At 43.5% G+C, this 16284-nt stretch overlaps 1 protein-coding gene across 23 annotated transcripts in view; it reads left to right on the top strand.

Moving 5' to 3' along the window:
• cacna1ab (calcium channel, voltage-dependent, P/Q type, alpha 1A subunit, b) overlaps positions 1 to 16284 on the top strand; it is a 107289-nt gene that overhangs the window by 48894 nt on the left and 42111 nt on the right. For all 23 annotated transcript variants that reach the window (XM_025058721.1, XM_025058720.1, XM_017034975.2 and 20 more), the window contains 22 exons: positions 4368 to 4459; positions 4555 to 4707; positions 5650 to 5837; positions 7918 to 8021; positions 8116 to 8231; positions 8325 to 8369; positions 8457 to 8549; positions 8693 to 8887; positions 9369 to 9481; positions 9809 to 9921; positions 10036 to 10167; positions 10341 to 10413; positions 11389 to 11509; positions 11684 to 11751; positions 12059 to 12165; positions 12437 to 12590; positions 13674 to 14302; positions 14429 to 14736; positions 14848 to 14980; positions 15061 to 15190; positions 15505 to 15564; positions 15714 to 15820. In XM_025058721.1, the coding sequence (XP_024914489.1) occupies positions 4368 to 4459; positions 4555 to 4707; positions 5650 to 5837; positions 7918 to 8021; positions 8116 to 8231; positions 8325 to 8369; positions 8457 to 8549; positions 8693 to 8887; positions 9369 to 9481; positions 9809 to 9921; positions 10036 to 10167; positions 10341 to 10413; positions 11389 to 11509; positions 11684 to 11751; positions 12059 to 12165; positions 12437 to 12590; positions 13674 to 14302; positions 14429 to 14736; positions 14848 to 14980; positions 15061 to 15190; positions 15505 to 15564; positions 15714 to 15820 (3234 nt within the window). The remainder of the gene's footprint in view (positions 1 to 4367; positions 4460 to 4554; positions 4708 to 5649; positions 5838 to 7917; positions 8022 to 8115; positions 8232 to 8324; positions 8370 to 8456; positions 8550 to 8692; positions 8888 to 9368; positions 9482 to 9808; positions 9922 to 10035; positions 10168 to 10340; positions 10414 to 11388; positions 11510 to 11683; positions 11752 to 12058; positions 12166 to 12436; positions 12591 to 13673; positions 14303 to 14428; positions 14737 to 14847; positions 14981 to 15060; positions 15191 to 15504; positions 15565 to 15713; positions 15821 to 16284) is intronic.

Here is a 16284-nt window from a genome sequence, read left to right as displayed (position 1 = left end):
ATCTATGAAGAGCAGGAGGGAGGAAGGAGTGGGGAGTTGGGGTGGGAGGAGGGCGGGGAGGGGGGAGGGGGGGGGCTAAGGTTTTTTATTTTTTTATCACATTTGTTTTTCACACCTCCCTTTAATATTTTTCTGTTCTGTTCACAAGCAGCCAATGACAGAGCAGAGATTGAACTCCACTCTTTGAGCTCACTTTTCCTCCTGTGGCCTCGTTATCGCCCCCCAGGGATGGATTAAAAAAAAAAACAAACAAAAACCAAAAAAAAATTATGCTGTGAATGACTTTTTTCTTTCAAAAAATAATTGATATTCATTTTTCTCTGGAAACCGTGGTCAACGTTACTAACGATAATTCTGCGTTCAGGAGTGCTTTGAATTCCAATCAGTCAAAAGAACGTTGAAAATATTTTAGATTATTTGTAGATAAATTTCACATTTCTGAATCACCTGGGACCTGACTGCTACATTTGTCTCTTGGTCCCTGTTGTCGGAGGTCAGAGGTCAGCGGTCGTTCTTGTTCTTATTCTCTTCTTCATACTGCGTCAGCTGAAAACTCACTAACATCATCTCTAAACCAAACATCCTTTGACAATTTTCAAACATTTTTCCAGCAGGAAATTTTCGCATTATATTTTCTTCCAAATTGATTCAACGTTAGCTTCGTTTTGGCGAACTAAAAACAATCTGAAATTTAAACCGACTTAGTCGTGCTTTGCCTTTTGAACATATTGTTAAAATTCCATAATATTAATAATGTCCACCCTGTGTGTGTGTGCATGTTCGTGTGTACCAACAGTATGTATGATAGTGTAGGAGTGCCATGTGCCATCACAGTGTGTGCTCTCGTCCTCCCGGTGTCTCCCACTGAGACTCACACACACACACATACATGTACACACACACATATCATAGCGATGTTGTGTGGAAAGATCTGGTGACGACACACGTATCAGGAACACAGGAGCTTTTATTTTGAAAATATCGACTCTCTTGAAACAGCTTTATTTTTTATTATTTTCTGATTTTCACTCATTCACTTCCTCTTTAATTCATCTTTTTTTTGGTGTCGTTGATCAACTCTTTCTATCAGTTGCATTAATGACTTACAGGCTTCGTTAGTTACTGGTTAATTATGTTTAGTTTTTCTGTTTCGCATTTGCCTTTAAGAAAACGTTGAAGAAAATACCTAAAAAAAACGGCAGGTTTTTAACGAGCGAGAAGCTGCAGAGAAAATAGGTCATCTCTACCACCTGAGCTGTGCTGCATTCGTCACTGTCATCAGATTCAGCTGCATGTGTGTGTGTCTGTGTGTGTGTCTGTGTGTGTGTGTGTGTTGATGTGCTTGTTTTTTGTTGTTTTTTTTTCATCATTTTGTCGATCTTTTTGTTTTTTCTTTCCTCTAAACGCTGGGGTAAAAAAACGCAGGTAGAATTGAGGTAAGGATGAGAGGTGAAGGTTAGAATAGAAGTACAAGAATAGGTGCACTCACATCTGTGTGTATGAGGGTGGGGGGGCGTTGGCGGGGGGGGGGTATGTGGGTTGAAAACCAATCGGCAGGAGACCCTCTTCTGGTCACCGCCGCTGTGGCGATGCCGAGATTCCATCAATGAGCCAACGTTGTGTTTCCCTGGCAACACTTATGAATGAGAGCAGGTCGGTAACCGTGGAGACTCGGCAATGAGAGGAATTGCCGGTTGCCATGGCAATGCCATGAACAGGGAGAGCGGTGAAGGAGGCGGGTGGAGGGGGGGCAAAAAAAAAAAAGAATAGGAGAGGTGACGAGTGACCTCAAAGATTTCAGTCGTCACTCTTCGATCGTCCTGGTCATTATGTTGAGTTTGTCACCCTCTATGGAAAGTACAGGGAGGCGCAGGTCTTTTAGGGCTGTTTTCGTCTGTGACTCTCACAATAATTGACGTTATATTTAGGTTTATATTTAGGTATGGACGTGGTCGACTGGAACAGAATTTAAAAACTAGTAGATAACGTGTGTTCGACTCTGACAACATCCAGTTCCTCACACTTTTCTCAATCATCAGATTTAACAAACTCAGCTTCTAATCTAGACATGAATCGCTGTTCCACATGGAATACTACTGTTCTGTTCTGTGTTTATATATATATATATATATATGTACATATATACAATATATGTTTATATATATATGTATATGTACATTTGTTTATCTGCATATATGTATATATATTAATGTATACATATATACACATATAGGTATATATGTGTATATACAGTATGTACATATCAATATATATACATATATACACATATTTATGTACATACATACATTATACCAATCAGTCTGACACACTCACTCACACATATAGTGTATGTACAGTATATATGTATACTCATGTTTACATATTTATACTTTTTTATATGTGTATACATATATACATATATATGAGTATATATATATAATTATATATACAGTATATACACTCATATATATATGAATATATATTCACACACACACACATGCATAGACTACGTGTGTGTGTGTGCGTGTGTGTGTGTGCATAGACTACATGTGTGTGTGTGTGTGTGTGACTGGTCGGTAGGTGTTTCCCAGCAGTGAGAGCCTCTGTCATCACTGTCCAAACACTTTCTCCCTCTGCAGATAAAACTCTCCCCTCTCTCCCCTCTCTCTCCCCTCTCTCCTCCCTCTCCTCTCTTTGTCTCTCAGCGGTTGAATCTCACACTTCTGACTAACAGGACTATCACTGCCTTTCAATCCGCTCACTCTCTCCTCTCACTCCGGTCTCTCTGGGGGAAGTCACATCCCTTCTCAGTCTGTTTTTCCTTTAGAGACGTTTCCGTCTCTGGTCCACGTCGAGCCGAGACAGATCTGTCCTGTAGTCAAACGCACTTCTTCTAAAAGACGAGAAGTTTGGATCATTATCATGAGTCTGAGTCATAGAAGTATGGATCATTTAGTCGTTCACATCCATCAGGCTCTGATTTAAGATCAGTATCGTATGAAATACCTTTTTTTTTAATTCGATGTATTTTCTTCTTCAGATAAACTGGTTATTTCCCATATTTGTCCTGTGAGTTACAGAGGATTTGGTGGGTTTCTGTGGAGTCTTTACTTCGTCGCCTCTTCAAATCTTCACTCTTAGCCTCTACACTCTGTCAACGAACCTGCTTTAATTCCATGTTCCCAATTCATACAAACTGAACCTGTACATTTTCTTAATCGCTCCATTTTATTTCTACTTTCTGATCTGGGGTTTTTCTAAGCCATGGTGACAAAAAAAAAACTTTACTCTTTTCTCCAGATTTTCCTTCTTGCATTTTTCTCCTCCCTTCTATTCCCATCACTGCACAAACTAAACGCCCTCTACTGGCCACCTTATGATGCTATGGGATAGGATTAGCTGTTGCCAGGGGTGACTGCATCCTGGAGGTTTAGGTTGTGTAGCAGCAGTGCATGGTTGCTGTCTCTCATGGATGAACACCAGGAGTCTGCAGTCGTCCTCAGATCAAATGAACATGAGGTGCAGACGACGCAGGAAAAACTAACGATGTAAATAACACGGAAATCCTGTTGACGTGGGAATCAAACCATCTGCTTTAGCGCCTCCTATCTATTCACCCATGCAAAAAAAAAAAAAAAAAAAAAATATCTCTAACTGAAAATTTCCTTCTTCCCTGGCCACGGTGGAAGCAGCTTGAATCTTTTTGTATTTTTTCAACAATATTCCACATTCATGTCCTGCTCTGTCAGTGACTCATGTCGGTCTTTACTGGACCTCAGGTTGTTGTTTGCTGATTTTGCTGATGTGCAGTGATTTTTTCAGGTCTGCAGCCGCGGCCTTTAGCTCCGGCAGTTAAAAAGGCATCGAGGGAATGAGGGTCTTGGCTGCCAGCTCTGTATCAGTTAATAAATGACCTCTTACTGGAATTAGCAACCAACCTGGGAAGAAGGGAGGACAGGGCCGGAGCTGGGGGAGGGAGGGGAGGGTACATAAAGATAATAATTATATATAATAACTGTATTGATTACTTTATAAGCTGCTTTACTCTTTATCTGTATTTTTTTAACTGAAGTGAAATTGTAATTTCCAGTCAGTTTAGCCTTAAATTTTCCTTATTTTCTTAAATACCAAATTGTTGATTTTTTTGTTTTTGTTTTAATTCTTAATGGAATTATTTACCATGCTGATGATGTTGGACATTCACTGCTGTATTTCTTCCTGTTTTTTTTCTATTGCCTGTGCTTCAAACCCACACTCTCTAATCTCTGGTACCAGCAGGGGGCAGCGAACACTTAAAAGGAATCAAATGGAATATAATTACAGTCTTTGGTGAAGATGGTGAAGATTTCTGCTCCCTCTCTTTACAGTATCTTGTCATCAGTGGGCTCTCAGCTCGACCTGAGGACACTACGAGCTGTCAGAGTGCTGCGACCTCTGAAGCTAGTGTCAGGAATCCCCAGTAAGTGGCAGCACCAACCCGAACTGAGAAACTAACTTTCTGTTCTGCTTACATTCTTTGTTTCTAAAGTCCCTGTGTCCTACTGTGTCCTCCAGGCCTGCAGGTGGTGCTCAAGTCCATTATGAAGGCCATGATCCCTCTGCTACAGATTGGCCTGTTGCTGTTTGTGGCCATTCTCATGTTCGCCATCATCGGCCTGGAGTTCTACATGGGAAAGTTTCACACCACCTGCTATGACGAGATCACAGGTAGGAAATGGAAATACCAGAAGGCCAGTAGTTATTCTCCATGGTCACGGGTCGAAAGACAAAACAAGATATGGAATACAGTGATCCCTTGCTTTTACGCGGTTTACTTTTCACGGTTTCGCTACTTCTGATTGGCTAAAAAGTCACTCCGCTTCTTCTCTACCTGTGCGCCAATAACGTTGCGGTTTAATATGTACACGTACGTAAAACAGCCAAATTGACATTACGTACGTGCAAATTCTCTTGCAATTTCGAGTTTATCAAACCCCATAATGTCGACAAAGCGCTCTGGCCCGGCAAAAGTACCTGCGGTGGGGCCCAAAAGGCAGCGGAAGATGCTGTCTATCGGTGATAAAGTAAATCTATTGGACATGCTAATTGAAGCTAAAAGCTATGCGGCTGTGGGTCGCCATTATGGAATTAATGAATCTTCCGTTCGTTCCATAAAGAAGGAAGAAAAAAACATAAGGAAGACAGCAGCAATAAAGCTGAGTCACTATTTGTCCGACTGTACAGGTAATTTGTATTTTTTTCATAATCATTTTTAATTTTCTCCCGTTCACGGTGGGCGGTGCTAATCTCCGCAATTTGAAGCCTTCTGTTCACGTTGATGATTAAAATTATTATTTGACAGTACATTACAGAAGTTATTTGTTGAAACGTTTCTAAAGTACTTTTATTTTACTTTATTTGTGAAACAAATGGTTGAGACTGTAAAATGGTTTGTTCGTTCTTTCTCTTCTTTTTCTGAGTATTTAATTGTAAAAAGATTTCTACTTCACGGATTTTGCCTATCACGGGTTCTTTTTGGAACGTAAACCCCGCGAAAAACAAGGGTTTACTGTACATCTGTATTCATGCCGGTTGCCCTGCAATCGTTATGACAAATTATAAAATCTTATTTTTATTTTTTTTTATCTTTCATTCACTCTCTTCCAACAGGCGAGACCAAGGACGAAACGCCATGTGGACTCGAGCTGCCGTCACGCCTGTGTCCTAACGGTACTCTGTGTAGAGGTGGCTGGCTGGGACCCAACTACGGCATCACCCAGTTTGACAACATCCTGTTTGCAGTGCTCACCGTCTTCCAGTGCATCACTATGGAGGGATGGACAGACATGCTCTACTACGTGAGTTGTCCTGACTATAAGTTGTTAGGATCAGGAGCCAAATGTTTCTTTTAACATTTTTCTTTATATTTATCTCTACTTATTTAAATGTTTTTTTTTAAATATTCAAACTAAAATTACAATTTTTTTTATGTATGGGCAGAATCAAACCCTCTTTTTATATATTTTATATCCAATAACTCCACTGTCCATCCGTCCACTCGGTCGATACACATGCTGTCATTTACCTCAAGCTTAAAATACCATCTCAACCCCCAGCATGTGTTTGTGAGGGTTTCAAAGTTTTTCATATTTTTCCTGACATTTTTTTCTAATTGATAATTCCATCATTTGGATTGGTCAGAAATATAAACAGCTGTGAAACACACACACCTGGCTGCTGTTATTTACCCCGTGTTCCCGTAATAAACACAAAAACATTTCACACACATACACCTGTGTTCCCGTAATAAACACAAAAACATTTTTGTCACATTTAAGAACTATCATTTTCACTCTAAATGAAACGCCGCTCCCCTCCACGCTCCTCCGTCTTTTTTCTTCCTCCTCCGTTATCGTCCATCTTCCTCTATATTTAACATCTTTTCTGATAGATGGAGGTCGGCTCTCAAACCCTCACAGACCGTCAGGAGGAAACCAATGAAAGTTTAATAGAGAACAGTCGGCTTTCACTGTGCCGTGTAGTGTAAAAACCCAACCGAGCGGCAGCAGCAGCAGATAATAATCAGCTGATCGTTCCATTTAACCGTCACACAGGTCACAGAGACGCGATAGCGCCCGCTAACCTGATTTGTCCGGTTATCAGCTGAATTTGTTTGGTGAAAGAAGGAAAGTGACATGTTGTCAGACAGTTTCGTCGCCGTTGGCCCGTCTGGACAGACGCCTCCGTGCAGGCGCCGTCAGAGACGACGGAAGTGACTGAAACTCAACACCACACATGGTGTGCAATCACTGCACTACTACGGCATCGACGCTACTACCACTGCAGCCGTCTCCGTGGGACTAGTGTCCAAATCATCACAGGACAATGTATAATTTAGTTCAGCGACATTAACAGATTATCATTTTAGCGAGTGGAAATAATGACCAGCAGACGAGCTGCTTTACAACAGATGGCTCCATGTTGGTGACTACAGATGACTTGCCATCTTTTTGGAGGGAGGAGGAGGCAGGAGGGATAGAGGGGGGGGTTCGTCCTATTTTCTGAATTTATAAATTTCTTAATTTTCTTGGTTTCAAGCTGTGAGGAGTACGGGATGAACGAAGAGAAGGAACGATAAGAAATTGGGAATGGGTCTTGAAGTGACGTGTATAAAAGTTCTTTTTTCAGGTTTATTGTTAAAAAGTTGGGCCTTAATTAAAAAAAAAAAAAAAAAAAAAAAAAAAGGTCTTCGTCTGGTTCGTCTGTTATGGGCGAAGAAAACTCTAATCTGCACCTGAATGTGTGCTCAGAAATACTTTTCTGCATCCAGGTCAGTTTTAAATTAGAAAATGGGTCATTTCTGAGCCAGCATAATGAATGCTTGAGTTCCCCTCGGATCCTGCGCAGAACAGAAAGTTCCTCCTGATGCATCTGTTCCTCTTGGGTTAGATGTACTTTACTGTCAAAGTAGGTTGGAGAAAAAGAGAGTGTTAGATGAGTCAAAGTGGAAAACTGAACCAACAGCAAACACACAAAGGACCTCAAGTAGGCTTCAAACAGAAAGTACCACGGACGAAACCAAAGTTTGGAAAATCGATTGGAGATGTTGGTTTTTTCGTCTGCAGACAACGTATAAGCACTGGAGAAAAAAAAAAGATATATGTAAATGGCTTTTTTGGTCTGTGTTAATTAAACTGTACGTCTGCAGACAACATATAAGCACTGGAGAAAAAAAAATTATATATGTAAATGTAATAAATACATGTCAATACACTTGTATGTGCAGTATGAGCAAGAATCTGTCGATACAATACATGTCATGATACAGGGCCAACAACATGATATGTTGCAATACATTGTGATGCTTTAGACATGACACATACTGACTTTTTTGGTCTGTGTTAATTAAACTGTAACGAGACCTGTTTGTTTGTGTAGAGTAACGATGTAGAGGGCAGTGCCTGGAACTGGATGTACTACATCCCTCTCATCATCATCGGCTCCTTCTTCATGCTCAACCTGGTGCTGGGTGTACTCTCAGGGTCAGTGCCCACTCAATGTTCTTTTTTTTTAAATCCTCCCTTTTGTGTACTTGTATGTTAACATTAAATGTATTTTTGACCAACTCGCCCACAGTGAATTTGCCAAAGAGAGAGAGCGAGTCGAGAACAGGAGCGAGTTCCTCAAGCTGAGGCGACAGCAGCAGATCGAGAGAGAGCTCAACGGCTACCTGGAGTGGATCTGCAAAGCAGGTCAGTGCACACATGCATGACACGCAGGACCCACATAAGTCCACCCGGGCCTCACTCCCAGCTCTAACGCTCGGTTTCGTTTCAATTCCACAGAGGAAGTGATTCTGGCCGAGGAAGACACCACAGAAAACTTTGATGGTAAATGACGGTCGCGTCAAAGTCACTGCCCACGGTGACTCAGTGGGCAGTGGAATAAATAAACGTTTGCTGTTTCTCCCGGGTTAGGTGCGAGGCGAAGGCCAACCATTAAAACCAAAAACAACAAAACGGAGCTGCTGAACACGGAGGAGGGCGAGGACAACATGGGAGACGCCGTAGGTGAGAGGACGTGACAGTGAAACCACACGTTTGGAGTCTTAACCACTGAACCAAAAAACAAAAAATAAAACAAAAGTGTGCTGTGTTGTTGATGTTGTATCTAACTCTCCACCCTCCACCCTCCACCGCCCCTCGCCCCCCAGGTTTTGCCCACACCAGCATAAAGAATGGTAAAGATACGCAATACAGCAAGAAGGAGCGACGGATGAGATTCTTCATCCGCAAGATCGTGAAGACCCAGGTTTTCTACTGGACCGTTCTGTGCCTGGTCGGCCTCAACACCATGTGTGTGGCCGCCGTGCACTATGACCAGCCGGAGCTCCTCTCTGACTTCCTCTGTGGGTTAACACACACACACAATCACTTCACTGAATCAGACCGTTGTCCCCTCAGTTAGATGAAACTGCTGTTTCCAAAATATACAAAAAAATACTTTGTATTCAGTGGCCACTCTGCTGGTGTCTCCCCCTACTGGACCACTGCCCACTGCAGTGTTTTCTCATCTTTTTTTTTTTTACTCCAACCCAAATATATTTTCAGAGCAGTGTTGACTGAGCTGCTGGATCAGATCTTCAACAGTTACGTCGCTGCTCCAGAACCAGTCCATCTTAAACACCAGGGTGTTAGCTTAGCATGTGTAGCTAGGCCCCGCAACTACTATTTAAGTAGTAGCCTTGAGCGTCAACCTTTTCTCATCTGAATTCACTCTTTCTGATTTTCTGTCATTTCCTCTGCCCTCCACTCATCCTCATCATTTTCCCCTCCTCCCCCAAATCTCCCCTAAATCTCCCCCTTCCCTCCTTCTGTTTCTCCCTACAGTCTATGCAGAGTTCATCTTTCTGGGTTTGTTTATGTCCGAGATGCTGATCAAGATGTACGGACTGGGCATCCAGCCTTACTTTCACTCCTCATTCAACTGCTTTGACTGTGTGGTGAGTGCACACACACACACACACACAGTCATCTACACACTCTTATGTTTCCCTGCGTCAGTGACATCATCATGTTAGTCCGTGCTGAATGTGCATCAACCACTGGTCAAACCAAATCAACAACAAACAGATATTTGTCAACCTCTGCTGTAACAATACCGTTAATGATACAGTACGTTATGGTACAACTGTTCGACCAATAGCAAAAATTCACCTATGAACTTAAGGGTAAATGTCAGTAGCAAAGATTTAACCTTTTTTCTTTTTTTAATTCGACTCATTGACATCAGTGAAGTCAACAAACCGTGTCGTGTCGTGTGTCGGCAGGTAATCGTGGGCAGCATCTTCGAGGTGGTGTGGGCCACCATCAAACCAGGCACGTCCTTTGGGATCAGCGTGTTGCGAGCTCTACGACTGCTGCGCATCTTTAAAGTTACCAAGTAAAGGCTGATTTCAAAGATTTTTCCCAGTTTTAATCTATTAATTTGAATCGTTTTTTGGACATTGTTGAAAACAGTTAGATGATTTTTTTTTTTTTTGAATCTGCTCCTCAGGTACTGGGCTCCTCTTCGGAACCTGGTGGTTTCCCTCCTAAACTCCATGAAGTCCATCGTCAGTTTGCTGTTCCTGCTCTTTCTCTTCATCGTTGTCTTTGCGTTGTTGGGGATGCAGTTGTTTGGAGGACAGTCAGTATCATCACGCACTCATTTCTCCACCTTCTACTTTTTAAGTGTACGATGGTTTTTTTTATACTTTGTTCTTTTTACGCTTCTTCTCAGATTGCTCATTTCTCGCGTTTCTCCACCTTCTACTTTTTACGATGTTTTTTTTAATTTGTTCTTTTTACGCTTCTTCTCAGATTCAACTTTGAGAACGGAACACCACCGACCAACTTTGACACGTTCGCTGCAGCGATTATGACAGTCTTTCAGGTGAGGAGTTTGGGTTTGGCCTGGAATCTGGTTATTATTCCAGAATCTTCCAGTTGTTATCTTTAGAATTTAAAATTAACTGTAAATATGAACTTTTTTCGCATTTCCTGGAAAACCTAGAAAATCAAAGACCAATTTACGAACTTTTTTCGCATTTCCTGGAGAAAAAACCTAGAAAATCAAAGACCAATTTAACTGCCATGGAAAACATGGAACATTAAAGGAAAAGTCAAATGTCCTAGGAATGCTTAAGTTATCGACGTTCCAGAATCCTTTCGCGACCAAGCAAGATGTGGGCTAGCATTGTTCCACGACATAGACCGTGTGATCGGCGAGACAAAAAGTAATCTGAGTAAAAGTACTAAACGTACAACTGTAGTAAAGTTCACCTTTTAGCTGCTGAAGAAAACACAGGGATTAGTATTAGTGGACGATGTAATGACTCACTAACGCCATCATGTTGTAATGACAATGAATACTTTCTAGAAAATACTTTGCTGCAGCAACAACAGATTTGACAAACCCACACTGGAGAGTGACGATTCCACAGGTCTATACAAACACTTGTCTGAATGTGTTTGTGTTTTTTGGGTTTTTTTTTTTTGCCAACATTGTCAGACTTTAAATGGCAACCATTGTTTTCATGTCATCGGTTTGTCAGACAGAATCGTTCGGCTCTGACTCGTGTTTCAGAGAACAAGGTTTTTTTGTTAAAAGCCATTGTTTGTGTCTGTCAGTGACTCAGACGTCATGTGTCTGCATTTGTCCTCGTGTGTAAACTCACGCACCCACGTCCTCTGGACGTTTATTTCACTTCAGTCTGTGTCAATCATCAGAGCATTTTAACATGTTATTTTGAAGTAGTTCATTGATATTAAAGGTAGGGGGTGCTATCAGTCAGGTACCTTTTCACCAATCACAGTAAGTCATAACTAAATATATAAGATTGCAGCTTTATTTTGTTTTTCTTTGCAGATCCTGACGGGTGAGGACTGGAACATGGTGATGTACGACGGCATCGAGTCCCAGGGAGGAGTCAACGACAAGGGAATGGTCTTTTCCATCTTCTTCATCGTCCTCACACTTTTTGGCAACTGTATCCTTCCTCACAGCTTCACAAATTTCATTTTACTTCTCTTTTTCAGTAATCCACTTTGGTTAGAGTTAAAAGCAAATTGATGAATGAAATTTAGTCTTTTTACTTTTCTCTTCCGTTCTTCTCCAGCTGCACGTCTTCCTCCAGGTTTTCTCTCCTTAACTTCTTCCTCAGACACTCTGCTTAATGTGTTCTTGGCCATCGCTGTTGACAATCTGGCCAACGCTCAGGAGCTCACCAAGGTGCAGTGGAAGATCAAAACTTCTTCAGAAATAATGAGACGACACATCGTGGCTGATGTTAAAAAGCAGGGGGTCAAATGCATTAGTTTAATCTAGGGGTGTCAAACATACGGCCCGCAGGCATCTTAGTGATGTTTTGTCAAATATTTCATTAAATATATATTGTTTTCTTATATATTTGTACTTCTTTGTTATGATTATACTGGCCCCGCCCACTTGACGTCTAATCAGGCTGTACGCGGCCCCTAAAACCAAAAATTGAGTTTGATACGCCTGGTGATGTGAAGATGATTCTTTGCTCCAACAGGATGAGGAGGAACAAGAGGAAGCGGCCAATCAGAAGACGGCGCTGCAGAAGGCGAAGGAGGTGGCAGAAGTCAGTCCTCTGTCAGCGGCCAACCTGACCATAGCTGCGTGAGTGAAAAAAGACGTTTTCCACAGTAGTGGTCAGTAGTAAGTCATTATTGAGTCCAAGTGTTCAAGTCACTCGTCAGTAGTTACTGACTGTTACAAGTTCAGTTTGGATCCAGCCTGACTCCAGGTCTGTCTTACTGTATTGTTAGGACTACGTCAGTCTTCTGTCTCCTGTTGTCCTCACACGTGAGCCTTTATTCATCACAGCTTCTGCTTTTTTTTTTGTCTTTTCTTTATCGTTGTGCTTCCCCCAACACTCGTCCTCTGACAGGAAGGAGCAGCAGAAGAACCACGCCAAGGGCAACAAGTCCGTGTGGGAGCAGAGGACGAGCGAGATCAGGCGTCAGAACCTGATGACGAGCCGGGAGGCGCTCTATAACGAGCTGGAGCAGGAGGACTGGAAGGTGGGAGAGGAGGGAGAGGAGGTGAGGAAGAACCCCCCCCCAATATAAAGTCACAAATATACACATATATATGCAGTCTACTCCTGATATATATGGTGACCGTGAATACTTGTTGTGGTGTTAAACCTGTGGTATAAATTGATTCATTTCAACACTTAAAGGGACATTATCACCGCTCACCTCAGAGGCCCGGCAAAAATAATGAATTGCAATTTTACTGTGATTAATCAGGAATAATCACAGCATGGTTTCCGTGGCAGCAGAACTTCCTGTCGTTCTCGTACTTCATTATTAGCAGATTCTTTCACTTTGTGGACAGCAGCAGACTGACGACACGTTGCAAGAATCAATCGCAAAGATTTCTTTTGTTGCTGTGACTTTACATCTAGTCGAGGGTTTTATCAGTTCAATGTGATGTTGTACGTTAACTGTTGTCCACGTCAAACTGCGTTCCTCTGGCGCTCTTATGGTAAATGTCCCTTTAAGGTTGTGAAAGTGTGTTGTTATTGCGCTATATCTGCTGCTATATGGGACAGCCTGGAGCTGCACGCCTCGTGCAAGTGATGCATTACAAAGTGGGCCATGAACAGATACTGAACGGTGGCAGCAGACGTGACGTTCAGGAGTCGACTGGATATGGTTCGGCAAACTGAAGATACGCAGCTCCGGCTGTGTTGCCATTTTGTGGTTGAAATCCTCGTGACAATTTTGGTACAAAATTGATCATTGACACCAAAAATGGTGGATTGTTTGCCAAACTGTGTATATCTTTGGCTCAGGGGAGGGAGCAGTTAGGAGGGGGGGGCAGCAGGGGGGAGGAAAGTCCAGCAAAAAGAGACCACGGTTGGTTTATGGCAACAAGTTTTTATTTGTGTTTATAGTCCTGTTACTATGAGGTTATCGTTTTTTAACAAATTGCATGATTGACCTGGTTTTTCTCCGATTTGATCTAAAGATCTTAAAGTTTTGAAGTTGTCTTTTCATGTTGCCATTTCATCCCTCGCTCCAACCGTAACTCACCTGCGTTCACACATTCACTGAAGAGCTGTCTTCACACTGAGTTGTAAATATTTTGATCCTTTCAATTTATCACCTAAAAACCAGGTGTCCTACCCACGAAAAGCTCGTGGTGACATGAAGACCCACTTAGACCGACCCCTGGTGGTCAACCCGCAGGACAACCGCAACAACAACACCAACAAAACTCCACCTGGCGAGCTGCCTCTGGAGCAGGAGTACCGTCAGCAGGACATCGACCACGTCCACCGAGCCTCCCACTACAGCCACCACCACCACCACCACCACCACCATCACCACCACCACCAGAAAACCACTCAGCCACAGGCGGGAGACACGGGTCAGACGACAGAGACTCAAGTCAAGCACGGTTTCAGCTGCACGTCTCTGGGAAATGTGGAGGTCAGCGCTGAAGGTCAGCAGGGCGAAGAGAGGCGGAGTCACAGGAGCCACCGCGGCCACAGGCACAGGAACCGGGAGGGTAAGGAGACCTGCAGTGCGTCACCACACCCGAGCGAGGGTGGAGAGGGCAACGGCGAGCACAAGAAGTCCAAGCAGCACCGCAGGGCGAACAAAGAGGGCGAGGAAGGCAGCAGGAGACACAGATCCAAGGGGGGAGATGTAGAGAGGGAGAAAGGGGAGGATGGAGAGGGACGCAAGACCAGACGGCATCGCCATAGCAACCAGGACAGGAGCAGGGGACATCGCAGTCGAAAGTGAGTTCCAACAGAGTTTCACTTCCTACTGTATATCCCTGTAGTTATGTCGGAGTAAGTTTACTGCGGTGGGGAGGGGGGGGCATTCAGTTGTTAAAATATATTTTCTGCGTCTGTGCTCTTCAGAGAACACCACGGCCCCGCTCTCAGTCTCTCCACCACCCGACCCATCCAGCAGTACAACGAGGACCTGGACAACTTCCGCAACAACAGCAAACTTGCCATCGCCCACGAGCATCCTTACGCCCTCCCACCGGACCACCCGGACCACCCCGACCACATCAACAACCTGTTGAACTGCCGCGACTCCGACACACACACCCTCCTGCACAGCATGGACAGTCTGATCCTCACGAGCATGGTCAAACCTGACTACACAGCCATCGACATGCCCCCCGTCTACCCGTACCCGTCCACCAACGCCATCCTGCAGAGTGAGTATTCTCAAGAATATCGTTAGCTAAAAACGGAGGTAAATCCGTCGACGTCCTTCCGTTCGTCCATCGGCCTAAACGCAGTGTCTCTCTTGGATTTGTGTTGCGTAGTAAACAGGAACGCCAACACGGATCAGAAAAAGAGTGAGGAGAAGAAGGAGGAGGAGGACGAAGGCGGAGATGACGACGGACCCAAACCGATGCCTCCGTTCAGCTCCTGCTTCATCCTGTCGACCACCAACCCGTGAGTTTCTGAATTCTCTGGTTATAAATGTTGAAGGTGGAGCCCCGTCATCAACACCTGCACCTCCGTCGTCCCTGCAGGTTTCGGGTGTGCTGTCACTACATCCTGACCCTGAAGTACTTTGAGTTCAGCATCCTGTCCGTCATCGCCATGAGCAGCATCGCCCTCGCTGCGGAGGACCCCGTGTGGCCGGACTCACCGAGAAACAATGTGAGACACAACTGTGTGATCTGTGTGTGTGTGTTACATTCAGCCATGCCATACTTGTCGAAGTTAGAGGTCAGTGACCTCCAAGTTTAAAAAAAAAAAGTTTTTCCTATGGCAGTAACGGCATCACTGGCATCCCTTTAATCCTGGATCTAAAAATTGAGTTTTTTGTGAATTTGAAACTTTCGGTGTGGTTAGATTTCTAATTATAATTGTTGAGACATGACATACATGGAGTTTAAGCTCAGCCTGGTTCCTGTGCTGTTGACTCTTTGCTCCTCTCACTGTTGTTGTTGTTGTTGTTGTTGTGTTTTCAGGTGCTGCGTTATTTTGACTACGTTTTCACAGGCGTCTTCACATTTGAAATGTTGATTAAGGTAACACAGTATCAGTGTGTGTCAGTGTGGGTACACTCCAGTTGACCTTGTGGATTTGTGATTTCTGCATGCTTGTTCGTGTGTGTGTGTGTGTGTGTCTGTGTGTGTGTGTGTGTTGCGATCTACTAACAATACCCCCTATCTTCCAGATGGTGGTGCTGGGCTTGTTTCTTCACCAGGGCTCCTACTTCCGTGACCTTTGGAACATTCTGGACTTTATAGTGGTTAGTGGTGCTCTGGTGGCCTTCGCCTTCACGTAAGTGCCCCACCCAAGGCTCCTCACCCCATCACACCCCCCCCATCAGCATCTCATACACTCAAAAAAAAACACACACACAGAAACTCGTTCATTGACAGAAAGACCCTCATCACTGAGCCTCGTGCTTCTGATACAAAAGACAACGTTGGGTTCTCTCTCTCTCTTACTCCCGGAATCTTCAATTCCTGTTGGTGGCGCTCTTGTATCTCTGTCATTTTTCTTTTCTTTCCCTTCCATTTCCCTCATCATTGCCTCCTCATTTGTCTTTTTTCTTTTGATAATATCTTCTTGTGTTTCCGTCCACTCTGCAGCTCAGTTTTATTTTTGGTTTTCCTCAGTAATCATGACCATGTCACTCTGTATCAGTCGGTCTTTCTCGGTGTTTCATCCAACCATCACATCTGAACGACCGCCCGAGGTCCGCCGCTAACGTTTCACCCTCATTTTTCTCATTCTGCACT

Source organism: Cynoglossus semilaevis, chromosome 9 (genome assembly GCF_000523025.1).
Source record: "Cynoglossus semilaevis isolate Cse_v1.0 chromosome 9, Cse_v1.0, whole genome shotgun sequence".
Classification (NCBI taxonomy): domain Eukaryota; kingdom Metazoa; phylum Chordata; class Actinopteri; order Pleuronectiformes; family Cynoglossidae; genus Cynoglossus; species Cynoglossus semilaevis.
This window is presented reverse-complemented; position numbering and strand designations above follow the sequence as displayed.